The following is a 19,094-nucleotide window of genomic DNA, read 5'->3' on the forward strand; positions in this document are numbered from 1 at the left end:
CTGCACCTGAGTAACACTCCCCAATGACAGCAATCCTGTGTCCTCCTTTAGCACTGGACGTTCATCTAAAAATACACCCCAGATGCCAGCCAGCCATTTCTCCCCGAGCGCCACAATATAAGTGACCTTTATGCCAGTGTCCTGTTCCTGTTTTCCCATCGCCCCACTAACCTCCCACGGTCCCTCGCTGCCGTCTTAAACCCGTTAGAGCAAACATCATCTGTTCTTGTATATTATAATTTATATCATGTGCTTTCAGTTGGGTTTTGTGACCACAGATTAGATGTAATGAAATGGCCCCTCCTGTTGGAAGTGTAATTAACCAGACATCGGATATTAGGCATATGAATCTTTTTTCCCTCTCATGTTTTAATCAACTGCTCAGATTGGTAAAATATGAATACAGTCAAAGTCAAAGGTGGAAAAAGAAGAGAGACAAATTTCCCTGTTTAATTCCACAGCTACCCACATTAGTCAAGGACAACTGTTCATTTTTTTTTTTTTTTTTTTTTTTTTTTTTTTTTTTTTTTTTTTTTGGCAGTCATTAGTATGCCTTTAAAATGCCGGGAACCACACAAATCAATTATAGAGCAGCTTGAAACGAAGGCAGGAAATGTTAGGAGATGTTCAGCCACCTTAGTGTTGCTCCTCAAGTCATTTCAGAATTTAAAATCACGACAAACCCACAGACTAAAAAAGCTCATTTTTATAGCACTTATAATGTGTCCGTGCAGAAAAAAAGTGAATGTTTTACTGAGAGAAATAACATTCCATCTTTATTTGTAGGACATTCACATCCCTCACAGCTTATGCTTATGAAACCGCACTAAACCGGCAGTCACTTTTTTTTCTCAAATGTAGAACATTTTGGCACCTTTTGCTTTTTTGACTCTGGATTTCCTTTGAACCGTCCTTTGATATGTGGCTTTTGAACTCCTGAAGGATGTCTTGAAAGGAAAAAATGTTTAATTAGCTGTTTTACACTGGGAGCAGGGCACAGGAGAGAAACCATGACAAGGAACACTGAAAGGATGGCCTCTTGTCCTCTACATGATAATATATGCAGGAAATGTCGATTTATAGACGGAATGGGCCCTAATGTCGGTTGAAAAGAGGCCTTTCATTCTTATTTAATGTTTAAAATTGGGTTACATCTGAAAGAAATTGCTGCAGATTTAATGAAGATTCCTTTTTCTGAAATGTACAGTTACTGTAAGTTTCCCTCTTCGACTTCATCCAATAATCCTTTTGGGATGTGGAATAAAAGCACTTGTATGATGTCAGCTCTTTTAGGGAAATGGTGTGGTGTCTTGATCTCTGGTCTATCCGGAAAATTACATAACTAGAAAAAGACTTCAAAGAGATACTGGACATCAGTCCTCAATAGGCTGGTCAACACAATTTCAGAGGTTGACATCATATTCCTCAAAAAAAAAAAAAAAATGTTATTTGAGAGTACTGCTTTATACCCAAAACATTTCCTTACTTTAATATTGATTTGGTATTTATTTATTTATTGTATTTTCACGTTGCCAGTTTGCATTATGTTATATTTGATCTAAGTCCACATAAGAGTGAGGCATTGCTGTGTCTGAGAGTAAGCTGCAGTTTTATATTTTACAGTAGCTGCTATATGTGCAGATATATGTCATATAGTCATTTCTCACTTTTCTCACGCCATTCTTTTCTTCTCTATTCCCATTTTAACAGTTCCCTTTTAAACCCCTGATTCGAATGCCATCCTCAATATATAATGTCATAGTTTTCATGATAAATACAATAAAACATTTAATAAGACCATTAGCTACGTGTCAGAGTAAAGATCTTAATCAATGTAAAGTTCAGGGCTTTAAAGGAATTGATCTGGACGTTTTGTAATGAGAGGGAGATTGTGCGGCGGATAGAGGAGAATGGCTTCTATTATTCTGCCTGTCAGGGTGAAGTGTCGTCTCCAGGGCCCTGCTGATAAACATGCTGCAGAGCCGGGCAGACCAGCCTTCATCCGTCGGCACAAACAAAGAGATCAGTATGATACATTTTTTAAAGGAGGCTGCTGCTGACAACACACTGGAGCTTGAATTGTAAAATTCAGGCAGCGGACAGAATTAAAGTGACGTGTAGGTGCACTTGCGAGAGCTGCTTTCGGTCTTTTTGTTCCTCCACAACACGCATTGTTTCGGTTGAAATGTCTCACCCAAAATGTTCGTTCTTGTGCATTTCTGGAAAGTTAGAGAGATTTAGCTGGTGTTTTTTTCTTCCTGTTGTATTTTAAGTAGAGTAAGTAGTAATACTATGCCAGTCTGCAATTTTCATTTGCTGCAATGGCAAAAGCATGTTTTAGAAAGTTATTTCATGGTATTGCCCATTTTTATTATTTTTTCCAACTCATTCATTCATTCATTTATTTGTTCATTTATTCGTTCGTTCATTTATTCATTCATTCATTCAGGTTATTGGATGGACTTGTGTGGTACTGGGGCTATCAAAGTATCTGTGAAAGTTTACTCCTCATTTTCAGTCAAGCACTTGCAGTTGTTGAGAGGATATCGAACTCTTCTGTTAGACTGCATGAAGGAGCAGCAGTTGGTCAGCCATAAAAGTGGTGATAGAGTGTTAATCGAGTTCATTGCACCAGTGGCTCTGTCAGTTACTGGCCTTTGTTCACTAGGATTTCTCTGATGCTCCCCTGAGTCTGTCTGTCATTCTCATGTACCATGACGGTGTCTATTAGCATCACTAGCTGGACCTCCATGTGTTATGGAATATTAAAATAGATTAGACTGGCCATACAAATTATTTATGTATTGAAATAGTTAAAAAGAACTCTACCCTTTATTACATTAAATTATACCATATCAGCAATGGTAGAATAGACCAAGTGCTTTGGAACACTTGACACAGAAATTGCATACATGAAAATATTGCAAGTATTTTTTTTTACATATATACATATATATATTTATTATATATATATATATATATATATATTTTTTTTTTTTCTTTAAAGTTCAGCATTGGGTAATAATATATATTTTAGATAAACATCATCATATTACTTTGTATATTTCTGTCAAAAAAATAATAATAATAATTAAAAATGAAGCCACAGCAGAATCAACCAGTCTACATCTCTGAATCAGTGTTTTGAATGAATTGGTAGAGTGAATGATTCAATGACTCACTCATAAAAATGATTACTTAAATTATTGTTTTTGAACAGAACAGTTATTTTCTCTATGATTTATTATTACTCTTATATATTTATTTATATTTTGAATTTGCTTTTTTCATTTGCTATATTTTAATTTTAGTTTTATGTGCTTTTGTAAATTTTATACGAAAAAAATATATTTCTGTTTATTTCAGTAAAAGTCATTTTAGTACTTCAACTTTTAATTTCAACTTTTATAATTTCTCATTTTTGTTCAAGCTGTCATCTAATATTTAATTTTTATTTTAGCTTTATTTCTATTACCGCTCATAAAGTTGATTCGCTAAAACTAAATTTAGTGCATGGCTGCTCTAAGACTTGTTAATGAATATTATATCGAGTATTAACTTATTTTTGTTAAAAACTTTATAGAAAGCTGGTGTTTGTGACTGTGATGAACAGTGTTGAAGCACTGTTACCGACAGTGAGAAAAAACTCATCTCTCTCTTGTGTAATTTATACTCTGTAGCTCCTTGAACAAACACACAGGATAAGACTGCGGCCAGTGGGTCATGTCCTCGCCTCTGGTGTTTTTAGCACTGTGTTCCCATGGCAACCTGCATTCACTGCTTTAGATCAGGCTGGACATGAGAACAGAACTATGATTATTGGCAATCAGAGCCTCTACATGCACACATGGCCATGCTAGGCCATGCCAAGTGTCTCAGTCCAAGTCATGGTGCATCCTCTCCAAATGGCTTTGTTACCTAAATGGATACACTTAAAAGGATTTAAGATCTGCTTTGAGATCCCACCTTCTTAAAGTGGATAATTCCTTAATTAGAAGGATGACCTTAAGGTGTGCGTGCAAATAAAAGACTCTCGGAGGCTTTCAGAATGTTATATCAGTGGTTCATCTGTACCAGTTAAGTTCCATCTCTAATCAAACACATCTGAACCGGCTAATCAAGGTCTTTGGGTTCACCTGGTTAAAACAAGACATGCTGGTGTGGGGTTAAAGATAAACTTTGCAGGGTGAAAGAGTATCTAATTTATACTTAGTAGGGTCAGTGGGTTGATATGTTTGACTAGCCATCCCAACTAGTCAATTAGTCAGCTAGTAAATTCATCTAGATTTGGTAACACTTTACAACAAGGCCTTATTTCTTAATTTTATTTACATGATCTAATATAAAATAATAATGTACAATGTAGCAACAATCACTTTCTGGGGAATAATTAACTCAAATGAAGTGAATATTCATGAGTCTATGAATATGATGTGCTTATTGCTTACAAATATTAAATTACCCAAAGAGGGAATATTTAATCATTTAAAGGTAATCTTTACTAGAATTAATGTAAGTTATCTAGACAATCTGTTCATCCCGCGAACTGTATGCTAGACTCCCTTATCAAATATCAATAAAAATACCCTTCTTACACACTCCAAGAAATATTAATCTTCTGATCAGGAAGAACAATATTTTCTGTGTCTGTAGTATTTAGATTACTGAATAGTAATTACTAGAAAACAAAGCTTGTAGCGTTAGATCACACGATTCAGGGACTTTCGAACTTGATGAGCAATAAAACGGTTCAGTTCAAGCAAATTATTGTATTTAATAAAAGCGGACTAAAGAGTACATAACTACAATTCACACAGAGTAAATAAGAGTATATAGCAAACAAACAATACAGTTTAAACAAGATAATCAAACGAAAATAGTAAAAAGAGAGAGAGAAAAAGAGAAAGAGAGAAAGAGAGAGAGAGAAAGAGGGAAGGCAGATCTCAGAGTGACAATTTTCAAACAGTTAACTTTGCGAGAGACTCCAAGTCATTGGATAATTTCACAAAAGTGGAATAGCCTAGACAACCTTAAACAGCAATTTTTTAAGTTGCGATATAAGACAATACTTGCTTTGATCTGGCTCTTGTGTGTAGCTGAGCTCAAATTGTCCGTTGTTGTAGCTTCTGCGTTGTCCGTTCCGGAGCTGGTGGTGCGTGAGTTCGTGGTTAACGCGAATGTAAACTTTGCCAAAAGATGATTAGACTTAAGTTCGTTTGGCTCGTGAGGACAATTGAACGAAGTCAAATATCAGAAGACAATAAAGAAAAACTAAGATAAAACGAAAAAGTAAAGAAGAACAAACGGAGGGACTTCTTGAGAAGTCCGATCGCGAACTGGGAAAACCCCCCTCTTTCTCTGGCGGAATGCCACGAGCAAGGGTTTTCTTTTGTTTTTTATTGAAAAGTTGGTTCACACCTATGTCACCTTATGAACCAAATGAGGTGTGAGAAACTGAGGCGGGAAAAATCTTCTTTGTCTGCTGATTTCCGCCCACTGGTCTAATTCATGGCGATGACAAAATTAAAAATTTTTCCTCAGAAAGATTGTACTTCTGAAACAATGCATCTTTTTGTAATTTGCCCGTTGAGATTCGTCACAGTCGGGTTTCTACGATCATACAGACACCATAAACTATAACTTTGCGAGTCAGGGATACAGAAATACAGAGTTGTTCCTAACTACAGGCATATAAAGTTTGATTAAACACACAGTAAACATTATATCTATTCCACTATATCACGTGAAGACATCTAAGCACATAAAGAGATACAGAGGTAGTTTATCAAAAGTGTTCATGTGTGAGCCAGAAATGCTCGTGTGGGTGTGTGTGTGTGTGTGTGTGTGTGTCCGGAATGTCGTCGTGCTGTGATAAAGGCGGGTGTTTCTTTCCTTTGATGCTCACGAGAGTGTCTCTGGATCATCTCGAAGGTGTAATAAATGTCACGAGGGCTGAGATGTTATCGACATCCCGGCGCCCGAGGGGGGGTTTTATGTTGGAGGATGTCGTAAAAACAAAAGTCCTTATCTTTTGTTTTTTTTTAGTTCTTCTCTCTGAGTGCAGGATGTGTTAGAGACTCAGGATTCATTAATATGAAACAGATGGTTGAATACCATCCGCTCATTAGTGTTACAACAATACATTTTATATACTAAGTGTATAATACTTAGTAGTATTTATCTACTATTATAGAATTTATTAATAGTTTGAATTAGCTTTTTATATTTTCAATTTTAATTTTAGTTTTGGCAACTTTGCTTTTGCCATTTTCTTTCGTGTTTTTAATTCAGTTTTATTCATTTTAATACTATTTATTTTAGTTAGTTGCCAAAGCAACAGTTCTAATTTTGGGATATGCTTTATTTCATTTATCAAAAGCTATTTGTAATAGTTTAAATTAATGATAACAACATTGCAGGGCATTAAGGTTGATGAACAATTTTCATCATAATGTTCGTCAACTAACTACAACTCTTTTTGAATGACAAAAACTATGACGGAAATATATTGACATTTTCGTCAACAAATAAAAACGAGACAAAAATCTGTTAAATTTCAGAACGAATCTGCTGCGTGGTTATGAGGTTAGATGCGTACATATGAACCGGCAGGACATAAGCTAAAATACACTTAATACACGTCGCATGAAACATTAAAAAATGTCAATATGTGGGAGCAAGAGAAGAGCAGACATATAGATAAATTTGACAAACGCAAGAGAGAAATTATTTCGGTCTGGTTTTCAGAGCGCAGACACTGAAGCATACACACACAGAGAGTGCGTCTCACAGCGCACGAGATTAATCCACCTCCATACACGAGTACTCTTTGGCGTTGCATGAACGGAGAATTACACACAAAATGATGTCGAATTGTCCATTTTGACGAGTATTCACGTAAACACAGTTGATTACGTCTTAAGTGAACGTAAGCAGTAGGAAGAACGTGTATCAGTACATTGCATCCATTGCAGCTGTGCATTTGGTTTTAAAGGGATAGCAGCCTAATTTAGTTGCTATTGTCCGAGTCATTGATGTTAATCAAGCAACGAAAGAATGACAGAAAATCACTTACTGCTCTTGACCGAAAAACTTTAGTAGCCCTAAAGATTAATTGAAATTTATTTACAGGTATAAATATGTCTGCTTGAAAGAATCAAGAATATGGTAAAGTTGCTATAAAGAATGCATAATTAGCCTGTATAACCATTGGTATTTCATTAAAATTAGTGGTTTTATTTTATTTTAACATAAAGGCATGTTGTGTGTCACCACAGTTAAATCGGTGTCTATCATGATCAAAAGACTATGGCTAAGACTAAATCAAAATTTGCTGTCAAAATTAACACTGCATTAACTAATGTAAACAGATACTGATAAACTTTGGATTTTGAAAATATATTAGTAAATGTTGAAATTAATATTAAGACTAATCCATGCCATAGAAGTATTGTTTATTACTAGCTCACGTTAATGTAGTCCACTAATGTTAACAAATGAGACATTTTTGTAAAATGGTACTTTTATATATTTTTTAGCAGCTGTAACTGTTAGACCATCAGCAGGGTCTGTTTTATGCAGACTCTATGATGTCTATTTTATAAAATTAACTTTTATTAAATTAATTTTAGCTGATTTATTTGTTAAATAGCTGTCAATCATGCTATTGAAAGTTTGCTTAGTGTTTATATAGGGCTAAGAAAACCACCTAAAACAGTCTGATTATACATAGACTTGTCATTCATTCATCCCACCAACTACTCAATTTTGAAAATCCCTACTCTGATCACCCACATAAACATATAACATAAATGGCACTACAGCACTCTGGAGCATGACATAACAAGCACAGAAATGCAGAAACTGTATTTGGCCTGTTGACACACGTAAACACAGACCCACACAGAAATACGTTCAATTAAGAGCTGCTCTTAAACCTAGTGGGAGTTCCAGCAAAAAAAGGTGTTTCTGTTATAAATAACAATAATAATTTTAATAAACAACCTGAAGAACACAAAAAATTATTGATTAGAAAAGAGCAGTTGCAGTGAAATTGTTTCCCTTGTGACCAATTTCATCATGCTACTGCAAGCAAATAAACACGAAACACAATAAGCAGGCAAAAACAAGTGGGCCGTAAGCCTGATTTGGTCCTAATGAACTGACAGATCAGAAATAATAATCCAGCCACAGGACAATAAGTCATGTCAAAGGTGTAATAATGTCAGCCTTGTTAATTAAGGCAGTGGTTTGATATAAATGAACCGATGTAATACATATAAACAAGTGTTGCTTATATAAACAAGGTGGTAGTGATGTAACTGTGCCAAGCTTAATCAACTAGTGAGTTGTGGGCTTCTGCTTTTGTGTAGCCTGCTGCACTGTGAAGCAGTTATCACCTCCACCAGCTAGAAATGATTAGTCACACACACCAGCTGTGTGTTTTTGCTCACAGAACTCAATAGCGAGACTGTCTCTCTGCTCTTTACCTATAATTGCAAGGGATTTAGAAACTGTACATCCAAGAATATTATCATTATTGATCATTATTGAGTATTCAGTCAGTGTGTGGCCATGTAAAGCCAATAGATCCCTGTTCTTCCGTGTTACTTTCTGATGAAACTTAATGCTGTATCGAGCCAGTACAGTGGCTGAAAGGACAAATATGTTGGGTATCATCTAATGTGTTTTATCTGTTGCTAAGGGCCAAACTGGGAATTATTAGATTGTTTTTAATTGAATTTTTTTTATAATTGATTTTGCTGATAGGACGTATGCCTTTGGGATGAAAATTCCAATACAGAATGTTTTTAATATAAATTCCAATATTCAAATACATTACAATCCAATATTTTATATATAATGTAAGGGGTAGCAGATATAATTCAAAAATTATTAGTAGTATAGTTGTAGTAGTTGTTATTGTTCTTATCATTAATAATAATAATAAATCAACACACAAATTAAAAGAAAAAAATGGTGTAAATTTAAACATTAGTACACATGGGTAAAGCAACTTTCCCAACATGTTACTTTTGTAGTGTGCCATTTTGAGTGAAACTAAATATTTAAAGATAAATATGTAGTGTCTGGCCTAATTGCATCCATCTTTATTGGGATAATTAAGAGTTAAGACCAGGAATGAATTTAAAAAGTAAATGGGGTTGTGTTGTGTTGTGTGTTGATTTCACATGAAGTAGCCCTGATATCTCCAGAATGACATTCCAGCATGTTGGACAGTTCTAGCACGCTGTTGTGTGTGTGTGTGTGTGTGTGTGTGTGTGTGTGTGTGTGTGTGTGTGTGTGTGTGTGTGTGTGTGTGTGTGTGTGTGTGTGTGTGTGTGTGTGTGTGTGTGTGTTTTTTTTTTTTTTTTTTTGAGAAAGTCTTTATTGTACCCCATAGGGACTCAGGCGAGTGTGCTTACATTGTGTTGAGCCGAGCAGCGCTCTAAAAATTGCCCTCCTCCACTGTTCATCATGGGGAATTTGAGCCCAAGCGAGATGTATACCTGGAAAGGTCAAAGCTTTAGTGAAAGACTCAGCTGAAATATTGATCTTGACAAGCAGTGCTTTGACACAACCCTGTAAAATAATAACCAGCCAAACAAAGCCCCTCCTCTCTGCGAAAAAACAAAAAGAAAGTACCAAAACATCAGGGAAAATATGAAAGTAGTCTGGTCTCTGGTGAAGCACGCATGCTGGATAATGCCGCATCATCTGCCGTACGGCCGTGTAATGTTTTTATTGTAGCAATAAGTTATGGTTTATAATCAGAGGTACACAGCTCAGTAGGAGTCTCATCTGTTCCTCATTGCAAAGCTCAACTGCCTTTGATTTGTACAGCTGTCACCTGAAATTATATCACTGTTGTTGTGTGTTGCTGTTTTTCTTCTAATGTTCTGTTAGCGAAGCATTATTGCAATTACAGTCTGCTCTGTGCTAAAGCTCTCGCTGCAGCACAAAAGCTCATTTGATATGGAAAATACCTACTTTTAGCACTTCAAACATTTTTAAAACAAAGCCTTATTAGCAGCCTTTAGAGTGTCATTAAACAGCGTCTCGCCTGGTCAGAGCAACGTCAACAAATGCCGCTCTCGCTGGCATTCACACCTTTTTAACACTCACTTTATTGTTGAATGGTTATTCCTGTTCTAATCTAGATCCAAACAAACAGAAATGATAGCGAAATTTGCATTTGTCATTATGCATTAACGCAGTGGTCACACTTTGTTTTTTTGTGATAAATGTTATGCTAAAGCACAGATTCAGCTGGTTTGTGGAGACAAATGAGAGCTTTGAATAAATATCTCCTCTTTACTGTTTATTAATATACTAAAAATGATGAATGTGGAACAGGGCGTGTGGAACACGGTCGTATGGAAAAATGATGGTTGTTGCAGCTCTAAACCTGCTCTTGAGTAATACATCTGGTGCAAAGTGCCGCAGAGCCAGACCTATTACAGTATGGTAAGTTTTTAATCTTTTAAAAATATGGCCATAAATATCGGAGTTGCTCTGTTTCGCCCTCAGTCGCGCTGGTCTTTTTTGTTCCATGGTAGAAAACTCTCACGCACCTGTTCACAAAATTATATATCATTTATCAGTGAATACTGAAACACAAATAAACACCCCTAAATAAACATCACTTCATTTACATTTTTATTCGTTTTTATGAATGCAGGTAATTAAGAATATTTTCACACTTTGGACAATTTATTTTCTCTAATGTCAGAATTTCAGAGCTACAAATGAGACGTCATCATATAACATTTTGACTAGAATATGGTAATGTTAACATAGATTTGCTTGTGAAGGGACCAGAAATTTACACAAGAGACATAAAGGGTCTCAGATTTCATATTCTAGAACTGACCCTAAATCAGGGGTTCTCGCCCTGTTCACGATCAGTGAGTATTTCTCAAAAAAGAAAGTTTTCATTAACTTTTAATTCATTTTGACCATTTAAAAACATTTTGGAGCATGACCCAAGGTTTTGTTTTGTTTTTAAATCTTGTTTTTAAAATGTCTTATTTTGTGTTCTGTAGAAAAAACAAAAAGAAAAAAAAAATCGACAAGAGGTTAAGTTAATGATGACATTTAATGCAAACTGAATCCTGCTTTGTTCAGTACAGTAAGTTCATCTTTGCACATGAGTCACATAGTAACCTACATTTCACATGTATTTGTATATGTTTAACTTACTTACAGTAAAATAGATTTGTAAATGTTTTTTGAGTGTTTTTCTAGTGAATCTTTACCGATTCATGTATATTTAAATCTTTCATTCACTTTTTTCCTCGTGTGCCAAATCCACAACTGAAATGAGGCAAAAAGACACTTTGGGATTGTCATGTTCATCTGCACTGGCAACACTTGCCACAATGGGTTGTTCTGCAGTTTTGTAATTATGACAGTTCAGAGCTCCATCATCATAACAGATCCAAATGTTTCCTAGATTCCAAGTGGCTCCAATCCAAGGCCCCACTTACCCATCACAATTATGCAGGATATTGTAAAGGCCATGAGTTGATAAATTATAATTTTCAGGAGTATTAAAATGTTGTGTACATTTTCTGGATGTATTCTACATACTGTCATACATTTCCCAGAGGCCATCTCTCATCCAGCTACTACATGTGTCCTGACATACTGAACTATGACTGTCCCTTAATTAACTGTCAGATTAATTTGATCAACACCAGACGACAGGCAAAATGTTGCTTTGGAAGTCTCTCGCTAGGGGAAGTAAATCGAAATGGATCTTTCTCACTGGGTGCGTGTCAAAAGCAGGCGGCGAAGCCTACAGGTGGCAATATCACTGTTATTGTATATCACAGTATGTGTTATCTCAAACTGATTTAGATGGATGTCATGTCTGCGTGCTGCGTCGCGTCAAAGCACTGCTCCAAATGTAAGTGCTCTGTCTACCCCAGGGATCTCCAGACTTCAGTTCCAACCCTGCTCCAACACACCTGTCTGTAATTATCAAGTAGCCCTGAACACCTTGATTAGCTGGTTCAGGTGTGTTTGATTGGGGTAGGAGCTGAAATCTGTAGGACGGTTGGTCTCCAGGAGCAGGGTTGGAGACCACTGGTCCACCCCAACAGGAAGAAATGCTCATTTCATCCTTTTCTTTGAAGCCTAAGTGTTTCTGTATAGCCTAGAGATCCACAAAAACAAACACGTCTGCTCAGTAAAAAGCAACACCCCATGTCTTTAGGCTTTTTAATATATATTTATGATTGGTGTAAGCTTGCATTAGCAGTTATTCCCACTGGCTATTAATGAAACATTCGACATTCACTAAACGTCAAATTTCTCTGAAACACACCATTTACAGAGTAGAATTTCATAGGGTTGGCTTTAATGAAATTCATGCATGTTATCAAAATGCAAGCTTAGCAGGAATTGTAAAGAAACAACAACTCAAGGCTGAAAACTAAGGTTGGGCTCATTTCATTGCCTGTTTCTCTGAACTCTGAGTCACTGAACATTCAATGGCTAACTTCAGATTCTAAGGCGGTTTTCTTCTTCCTAATTAGGTTTGGGTCAGAATTTATGTGATTTTATATTAATTTAATTTCAGAGTTGGCTTACTTTTTGCTTTTTTTTTCTATTACAGGCCTTTCCATGCATATCGACAGGAATATATGGTAAGGAAAATGTTTATTCATCCTCTAAACCTTTTCAGTGTATGTATATGAGTGATTCTAAATGTGTGCATGAAGAAGCATGTGTGCGGTTTAGATATTAATTTACATGTATTTCAGCAATGTGTGCATATAATGTAGGGATGAACGAGCCGATGATGAGCAAATTCCCTCTACAATCGTTTCACGTATTTAAATTCTCCCAGCCTTACTTTCATTTTAAAAATCGTCTCTTGTTTTTTTAGAAGTAAGTCTGCATATATGCATAATGTGCTTGATTTGTGTGTAGGCTACCATTCAAAAGCTGGTGGGTAATTCTTGATTGATAGTCCACAAGAGAAAATAATTAAATGACCCGTTCTAAAGTTTTGCTTGCATATGCTTGATTCTGTGTTGTTAACTGGATGATCCTGGCCTGTTTTTTTTTTTTTTTTTTTTTTTTTTTTTTTTTTTTTTTTTGTGATAGCTGTTCATGAGTCGCTTGTTTGTCCTGAACAGTTAAATTGTTAATTATTTGATTTTCCAGCAACTTTTGCTTATTTGAACCCTTTCCTACAATGCCTGTGTGATTTTGAGATCCATCTTTTCACACTGATAACAACTGAGAAACTTACATGCAGCTGCTACAAAAAAGTTCAAACACTCACTGATGCTCCAGAAGGAAACACGTATTACAGAGCTGTTTTACCTCTCCCCTACTGTATTAACTTAATTAAATTAATAATAATTATATATATATATATATATATATATATATATATATATATATATATCTATATATATATATATATATATATATTTATATAAAAAAACATTCTTATTGCTGTCATATAAAGCTGACTTTTTAGCAGCCATTATTTTAGTCTTCAGTGTCACATGATACCTCAGAAATCATTCTAATTTTCTGATTTGGTCCTCAAGTAACATTTATTAGTATAGTCAAAATTTAAAATAGTTGTGTTATTCATCCTTGCTGAATAAAAGTATCCAAAAAAAAAAAAAAAAAACTTTTGAACAGTAGTGTATAATGTACTTGTGTGTATGCACAAGATTCTGCCACAAGAAAGTGCCTTTGAGATCTCAGCACTTCAGAAAGAATGCAATTATGTTTGATTCAATAAATAATCTGCAACCTGCCTCTTCTGCACTGTGTAATTGTTTGGATCAGCACAGAGAGAGAAAGCATTTACTCTGAAAGCAAGAAGAGTGCTCGAATATCATGATCAAAGAGATAATAACCTAGAATACTTCCCGAACCTGATGTTTTGTAGTTTCTTTTGGCCAAAAAGACAGTAAATGCTCATTTATGAGGGAGATTAATTCCATAAGCTTGAGCTTTCATATGCTACCGTGGCAGTCATGAACATTTGCTTTTAAAACATTTTCAAAAAAGCTGAAGGAACATTTGCTCTCTTCCTCAATGTGAATAAGCTAACCAAGCGAGACAAGCACAATCCATGTGACCACATCACCAGATTAAACAGCCCCGTTCACCCTGATCCAACATATAGAACTGTCACCCAGCCAACCGGAGCTGACAAGCCATCTCCCTTTTTTTGCTGCATCATGGGAGCTGAGGTCCAGGCTGACAGATTGGGGTACAGAGGGTGGTTCTGTGGGGTTGGAAATGTGGACAGCAGGCAGGTAGAAAAATGAGGCCTCACTCCCAGCTGACAGTCCAATCCCTCAGCCCACACCATTAGCACAGGTAGAGCTTTCACACACGTGGCATATTGAAGGAGATGCCACCCATAAACAAACTAGCGCCTGCTGCCAGCAGAGGGGTTGGATAGTATGATAGAGGTTATTAAGTCCGACGCTCATAGCCTATCAATCAATGCCATGAGAGACGGGTCAAAATGGGTTATTTCTTTTTCAGAGAGGATAGGAGGGACTGGCAAATCTATCAGTGTCTTAAATAGTGCGGACACAGAAAAAGCACTGAGGTGGACAAAGGTTGCGTCATCCTTTACTCTGTCTGGATCTATCATTCACTTTTTTTTTTTTCCTGGATGTGCAGTTGGTTCATTAATAGCACATTTTTTTTAGTGCCTTTTTTCTTTCTTTTTTTCTTTCTTTTTAGATTAAAGTTGTAGTAATACAGCTCATTTATGAAATCTGAAATAGAAATCTTATACCCCTATTATGACTCTGAAAAAAAACTTCAACTTTATTCTAGTAAATTTGATATTATTCTCAAAATATTAATGTTTTAATCTTTTAATGTTCCAATTTTATTGTAAAAAAGGAATACTGAGATTATTTTCAAATCTTTCTTTATATTTATTTTTAAATTGTTACATTTTACTGTGGCATTAAAGTTGTATTGTAGATAAGTTTTATTTTAATATTCATTTTATTTATAAGTGTAAACATTTTTAAATGTAAGTTTTCTATTATAAATTATTATTAATTTAATTTAAAACATAAAAATTATAAGTCTGTTAATGCTGTAAGATTGTTGAATACTACTACTACTAATAATAATAATAATAGTTAGTATAACTATTAATATTGTCCCCAACCTCACAGCATCGTACAATTTTTGTATGAGCGCTACAGTGTTAATATCTGCCATTCATGCTAACATTTACCCAACAACCTACACATGAAATAGACAAAAGTTAAAAGTTTCAAAATCATTATAACTTTATACAGGAGAAGAAAAATACTTTATATCCGGGGGGAGGGAAGAATCTCTTTTATTCTTCTAAATCAAGTGTTCTCAGGCAGACAGAGAACTTTACTGAGCATGTATAATTTCTCTTACCTGTTTTTTGATCAAAGATATTTAATGTTACATTTGTTCTCAGTCTCCCCTAAAGTTATTCTAACTCTGACCACTTAAAGATGCTGTTCACAACTTCTGTGTGTAAGATTCATATCAGGGAAACTCAAATCCAATAGCCTTGAACCCCACAGGTTAATTTTTCCATTATTATTTTAGCCTGCAGAAAGAGTGTCAAAAAGGAGAAAACTGCAATTACATTTGAACCATCCGGACATCTTAACAGCCTCCTCTTTACGGCCCTGTCACAGTCTGTCATGATATATCCAGCCCCACCTTTAGATAAACAACAAGGAGAAAATGAATTAGATACCGGTTCATCTTTCACCGAAGCCTAGAGGAGAAAATCTCACTCTGTGCCCATGAGGTTTAACTGCCTGATGACTTTGTCAAGGAAAAGACAGGGGCTGTCTGATATCAAAACGTGTCACTCATTAGATTACTGTCATCGCCATTTGAAGAGCACTCTTTATTGCCTCATAATCCAGCTCATTGGGGTATATTGACTTGAAGCATTCATCACCATATCAAGGTCTGGTCATTTAAGGTTTATGTACACATGGTGACAAGGCATGATTTATTATTTATTTTCTCTCAGAAATCCACTGCAAAGACCTTCCCAAGGCCTTGTGAAGAAAACTAAAATTTGGTTTAATACAGTCCAGTCAGACTATGTTACATAAAAAGCACAATGGACATATCATAGTAAGAAGACAGTGATATTTGACATCAGACATAGTTTGTGATGCATATACAGTATATATATATATATATATATATATATAAACTCGGGTTAATGACAGGCAGTCAGACATACACAGACAGATAACATAAATATGTACACTGTAAGAAATGATTGTGATTTTAACAGTTAAAGACTGTAAAAATGCTACGGTAAAAACCTGTTAACTGGTGAACAGTAAGTTACTATATTCGGTAAATAAATGTAATTACATTTAATGTAATTTTACAGTAAAATACTGTTAAAAATATGTTTTTTGGAAGTGAAAAAGAAAAAGTCATTGTATAATTTACAGTGAACAAAAAAACGTAAATTGCCACTCCCTGACTTCCCTGCATGACACTTCATATTTGATGTTTTATTTTTTCGTTGAAATAACATGTTTCTTCTTAGTTTTTCACCATGATGGGGTTTAGTGTTTGTGTGAATGACACTGTGTGCACCTTCTACATTTCACCATGATGGGGTTTAGTGTTTGTGTGAATGACACTGTGTGCACCTTCTACATATAAGTATTGCCCTCCTTAGCTCGTAGAAAAGCTGTTTGTGATGAGCTTTGGTTCATCATGTGACTTTGTCATCACCACCAGTTTTTGGTGGTTATCAGTGCATTACAATGGTTCAAAACAGATATTAGTACTTCAACATGTTGGTTTATTAACATTACATCAATTAATGAAATATGGTATTTTATTGTGAATTTAAGTAAAGTCTGTAAAACCTAAAATGTTGCTACCATATTTTTTACAGTCAAGTTCTGGCAATCACAGCTGCCGGTATTTTATCATAAATATCACAGATTTTTTTTACATTGTAAGTTTACATATTTCATTATTTGATATTTTATCTGGCTATCGTTCTAAAGGCTATAAACCTTCCTACTTGACTTTTTATACAGTTTTCAGACTTTGAACTGTAATTCTACATTCTACCTTTTTGATACACTAAAAAAAATAACTTGTAAATAAAACAAAGATTATAAGAGTATGGTTTACATGAAAATAATATTTAAGTTCTTCTACTTCAAGATTTCACATTTACTGTCATTTGTTTCTTGCCATCTCTTTGTATTTGTGAAATTTACTTGCAATTTAAAGAGTGAAAATGTTTCAACACCTTTTTTTTTTTTCTAATCCACTTCAATTTCAGAGAAAAATTTAAATTTAAAAGCCACTTTCAATTCATTTCTGAATGGTGCACAACCCTGCTTGTGACAAATATTTACCCGTAGATCAGGGGTGTCAAACTCAGTTCCTGGAAGGCCGGAGCCCTGCAGAGTTCAGATTCAACACAAATTAAACACACCTGATCCAACTAATCAAGTACTTCAGACTTATTTTAAAACTACATGGAATGTTTGTTTGAGCAGGGTTAGAAAAAAACTCTGCTGGGCTCTGGCCCTTCAGGAATTGAGTTTGACACCCCTGCCATAGATGAACCAGAGGCGCATTGACACTGAGATTTTTTTTTTTTTTTTTTTAGCCTGCGACTCTGGTGGTGTTAGATAGATAGCTGTAATCCAGGCAATGCATCCAAATAGCTGTTCAGGTCAGCCGACTAAGTGTCTTCACTCGGTGATTCCCCTGTCCATCTCTGTAGTGGATTAGGGGCCGAACTCCTCATCTCTTTACCTTGATATCGTACAGCTTTTCCTTTCAGGATAGCACTGTATTTAAAGCCAGAGGTTTATGCTGAGTAGTGGAAGTGTGAACACAGGCTTAGGAAGGGAATCTTTTATGATCACATACTGATGTAGGGTTATATCAGCACAAGCGGGAAAAAAAATCTTAGCATTGCATCTAGGGAAACGGATGAAAGTTTAGTGTTTTACACTTCCATGCTTTTATCATTGTCAAGATTGACACTGCTCGGGGAAGTTTTGAGGGGTGAGGACATATTTTAGAGATCACAGTTGTTTGAGCAGAATCTAAATCTACAGCCCTGCAGCAGCCAGATTTTATATTTAAGCTGAGCTGTGAACTCGCAGTCTGAATTGAATGTGACACGAGAGAAAGATTGGGTGCAGTAAGATGGTAAACAGGGAAGAAATTTCAATTGCGTGTGACAACAGTAAACAGAGTATGGCATTGTTCAGCTAGTGATGTCTGATTCATAAACAAGTGGAGTTTGAGTTGTTTTTTATGAATTGGTCAAAGTGTTTTATGAATTACTCTGAATAAACTCACTGGTTATCGGTCTGAATAATAGATACTGTATGCTGAATGAATCAGACATCCAGACAGCCCAGAGTTTATTACGCGGTAAGCAACTGACTCCCACATTAAACATCAGCTCAAGAGTGAATAGTTCTGACGCTGAATTCTGATTGGACAAGTCGATGAGCTGAAGCACTCTCATTATCAATGTAAAGTTATAATGTTGCTTTGGAACCGTAAATAGTTAGACTACAGAGCTAGTCTTTTTGTGTGTGTGTGTGTGTATATATATATATATATATTGTATATGTATATATTATATTTATTTATATTTTATTAACCTCAAAATTTTTTTTTTTTCTGATTATTAATACTAGGGTGAATCTCATAAAGATATATTTTACCTCAAAAATCGAAAGAGAAAAAATAAATATGTAGTAAAAGTTTGAATAAAGAAAACAACTGTCAAGACAATATTTATTTATTTATTTATTTTGCTTATTTCCTGTTTGTTTGCTTCATTCAATTCATTATTATTTTCATCTTTGTTTCATTAATTTCAGGTTAATTAATTTTACCAATTCTCATTACGTTCTCATTATTCTAATTATTCATTCTATTAAAAAAGAATATATATATTATACAAAAATAACTGCTACAGTAATGTGGATAATCATTAAAAATCATTTTAGTATTAATTACTTTGTACTTACTCATGTTGTTAGGCCCAGATGTATAGTGGGAGGGTTGATTTCGCA

The 19,094-nt window shown here is 35.1% G+C and overlaps 1 protein-coding gene across 2 annotated transcripts in view; it reads left to right on the forward strand.

The window, feature by feature from the left end:
- LOC109101205 (ADP-ribose glycohydrolase MACROD1-like) overlaps positions 1–19,094 on the forward strand; it is a 510,464-nt gene that overhangs the window by 367,954 nt on the left and 123,416 nt on the right. For both annotated transcript variants that reach the window (XM_042769233.1, XM_042769231.1), the window contains exon 7: positions 12,623–12,653. In XM_042769233.1, coding sequence (XP_042625167.1) covers positions 12,623–12,653 — 31 coding nt within the window. The remainder of the gene's footprint in view (positions 1–12,622; positions 12,654–19,094) is intronic.

Source organism: Cyprinus carpio, chromosome A13 (assembly GCF_018340385.1).
Source record: "Cyprinus carpio isolate SPL01 chromosome A13, ASM1834038v1, whole genome shotgun sequence".
NCBI classification, from domain to species: Eukaryota; Metazoa; Chordata; class Actinopteri; order Cypriniformes; family Cyprinidae; genus Cyprinus; species Cyprinus carpio.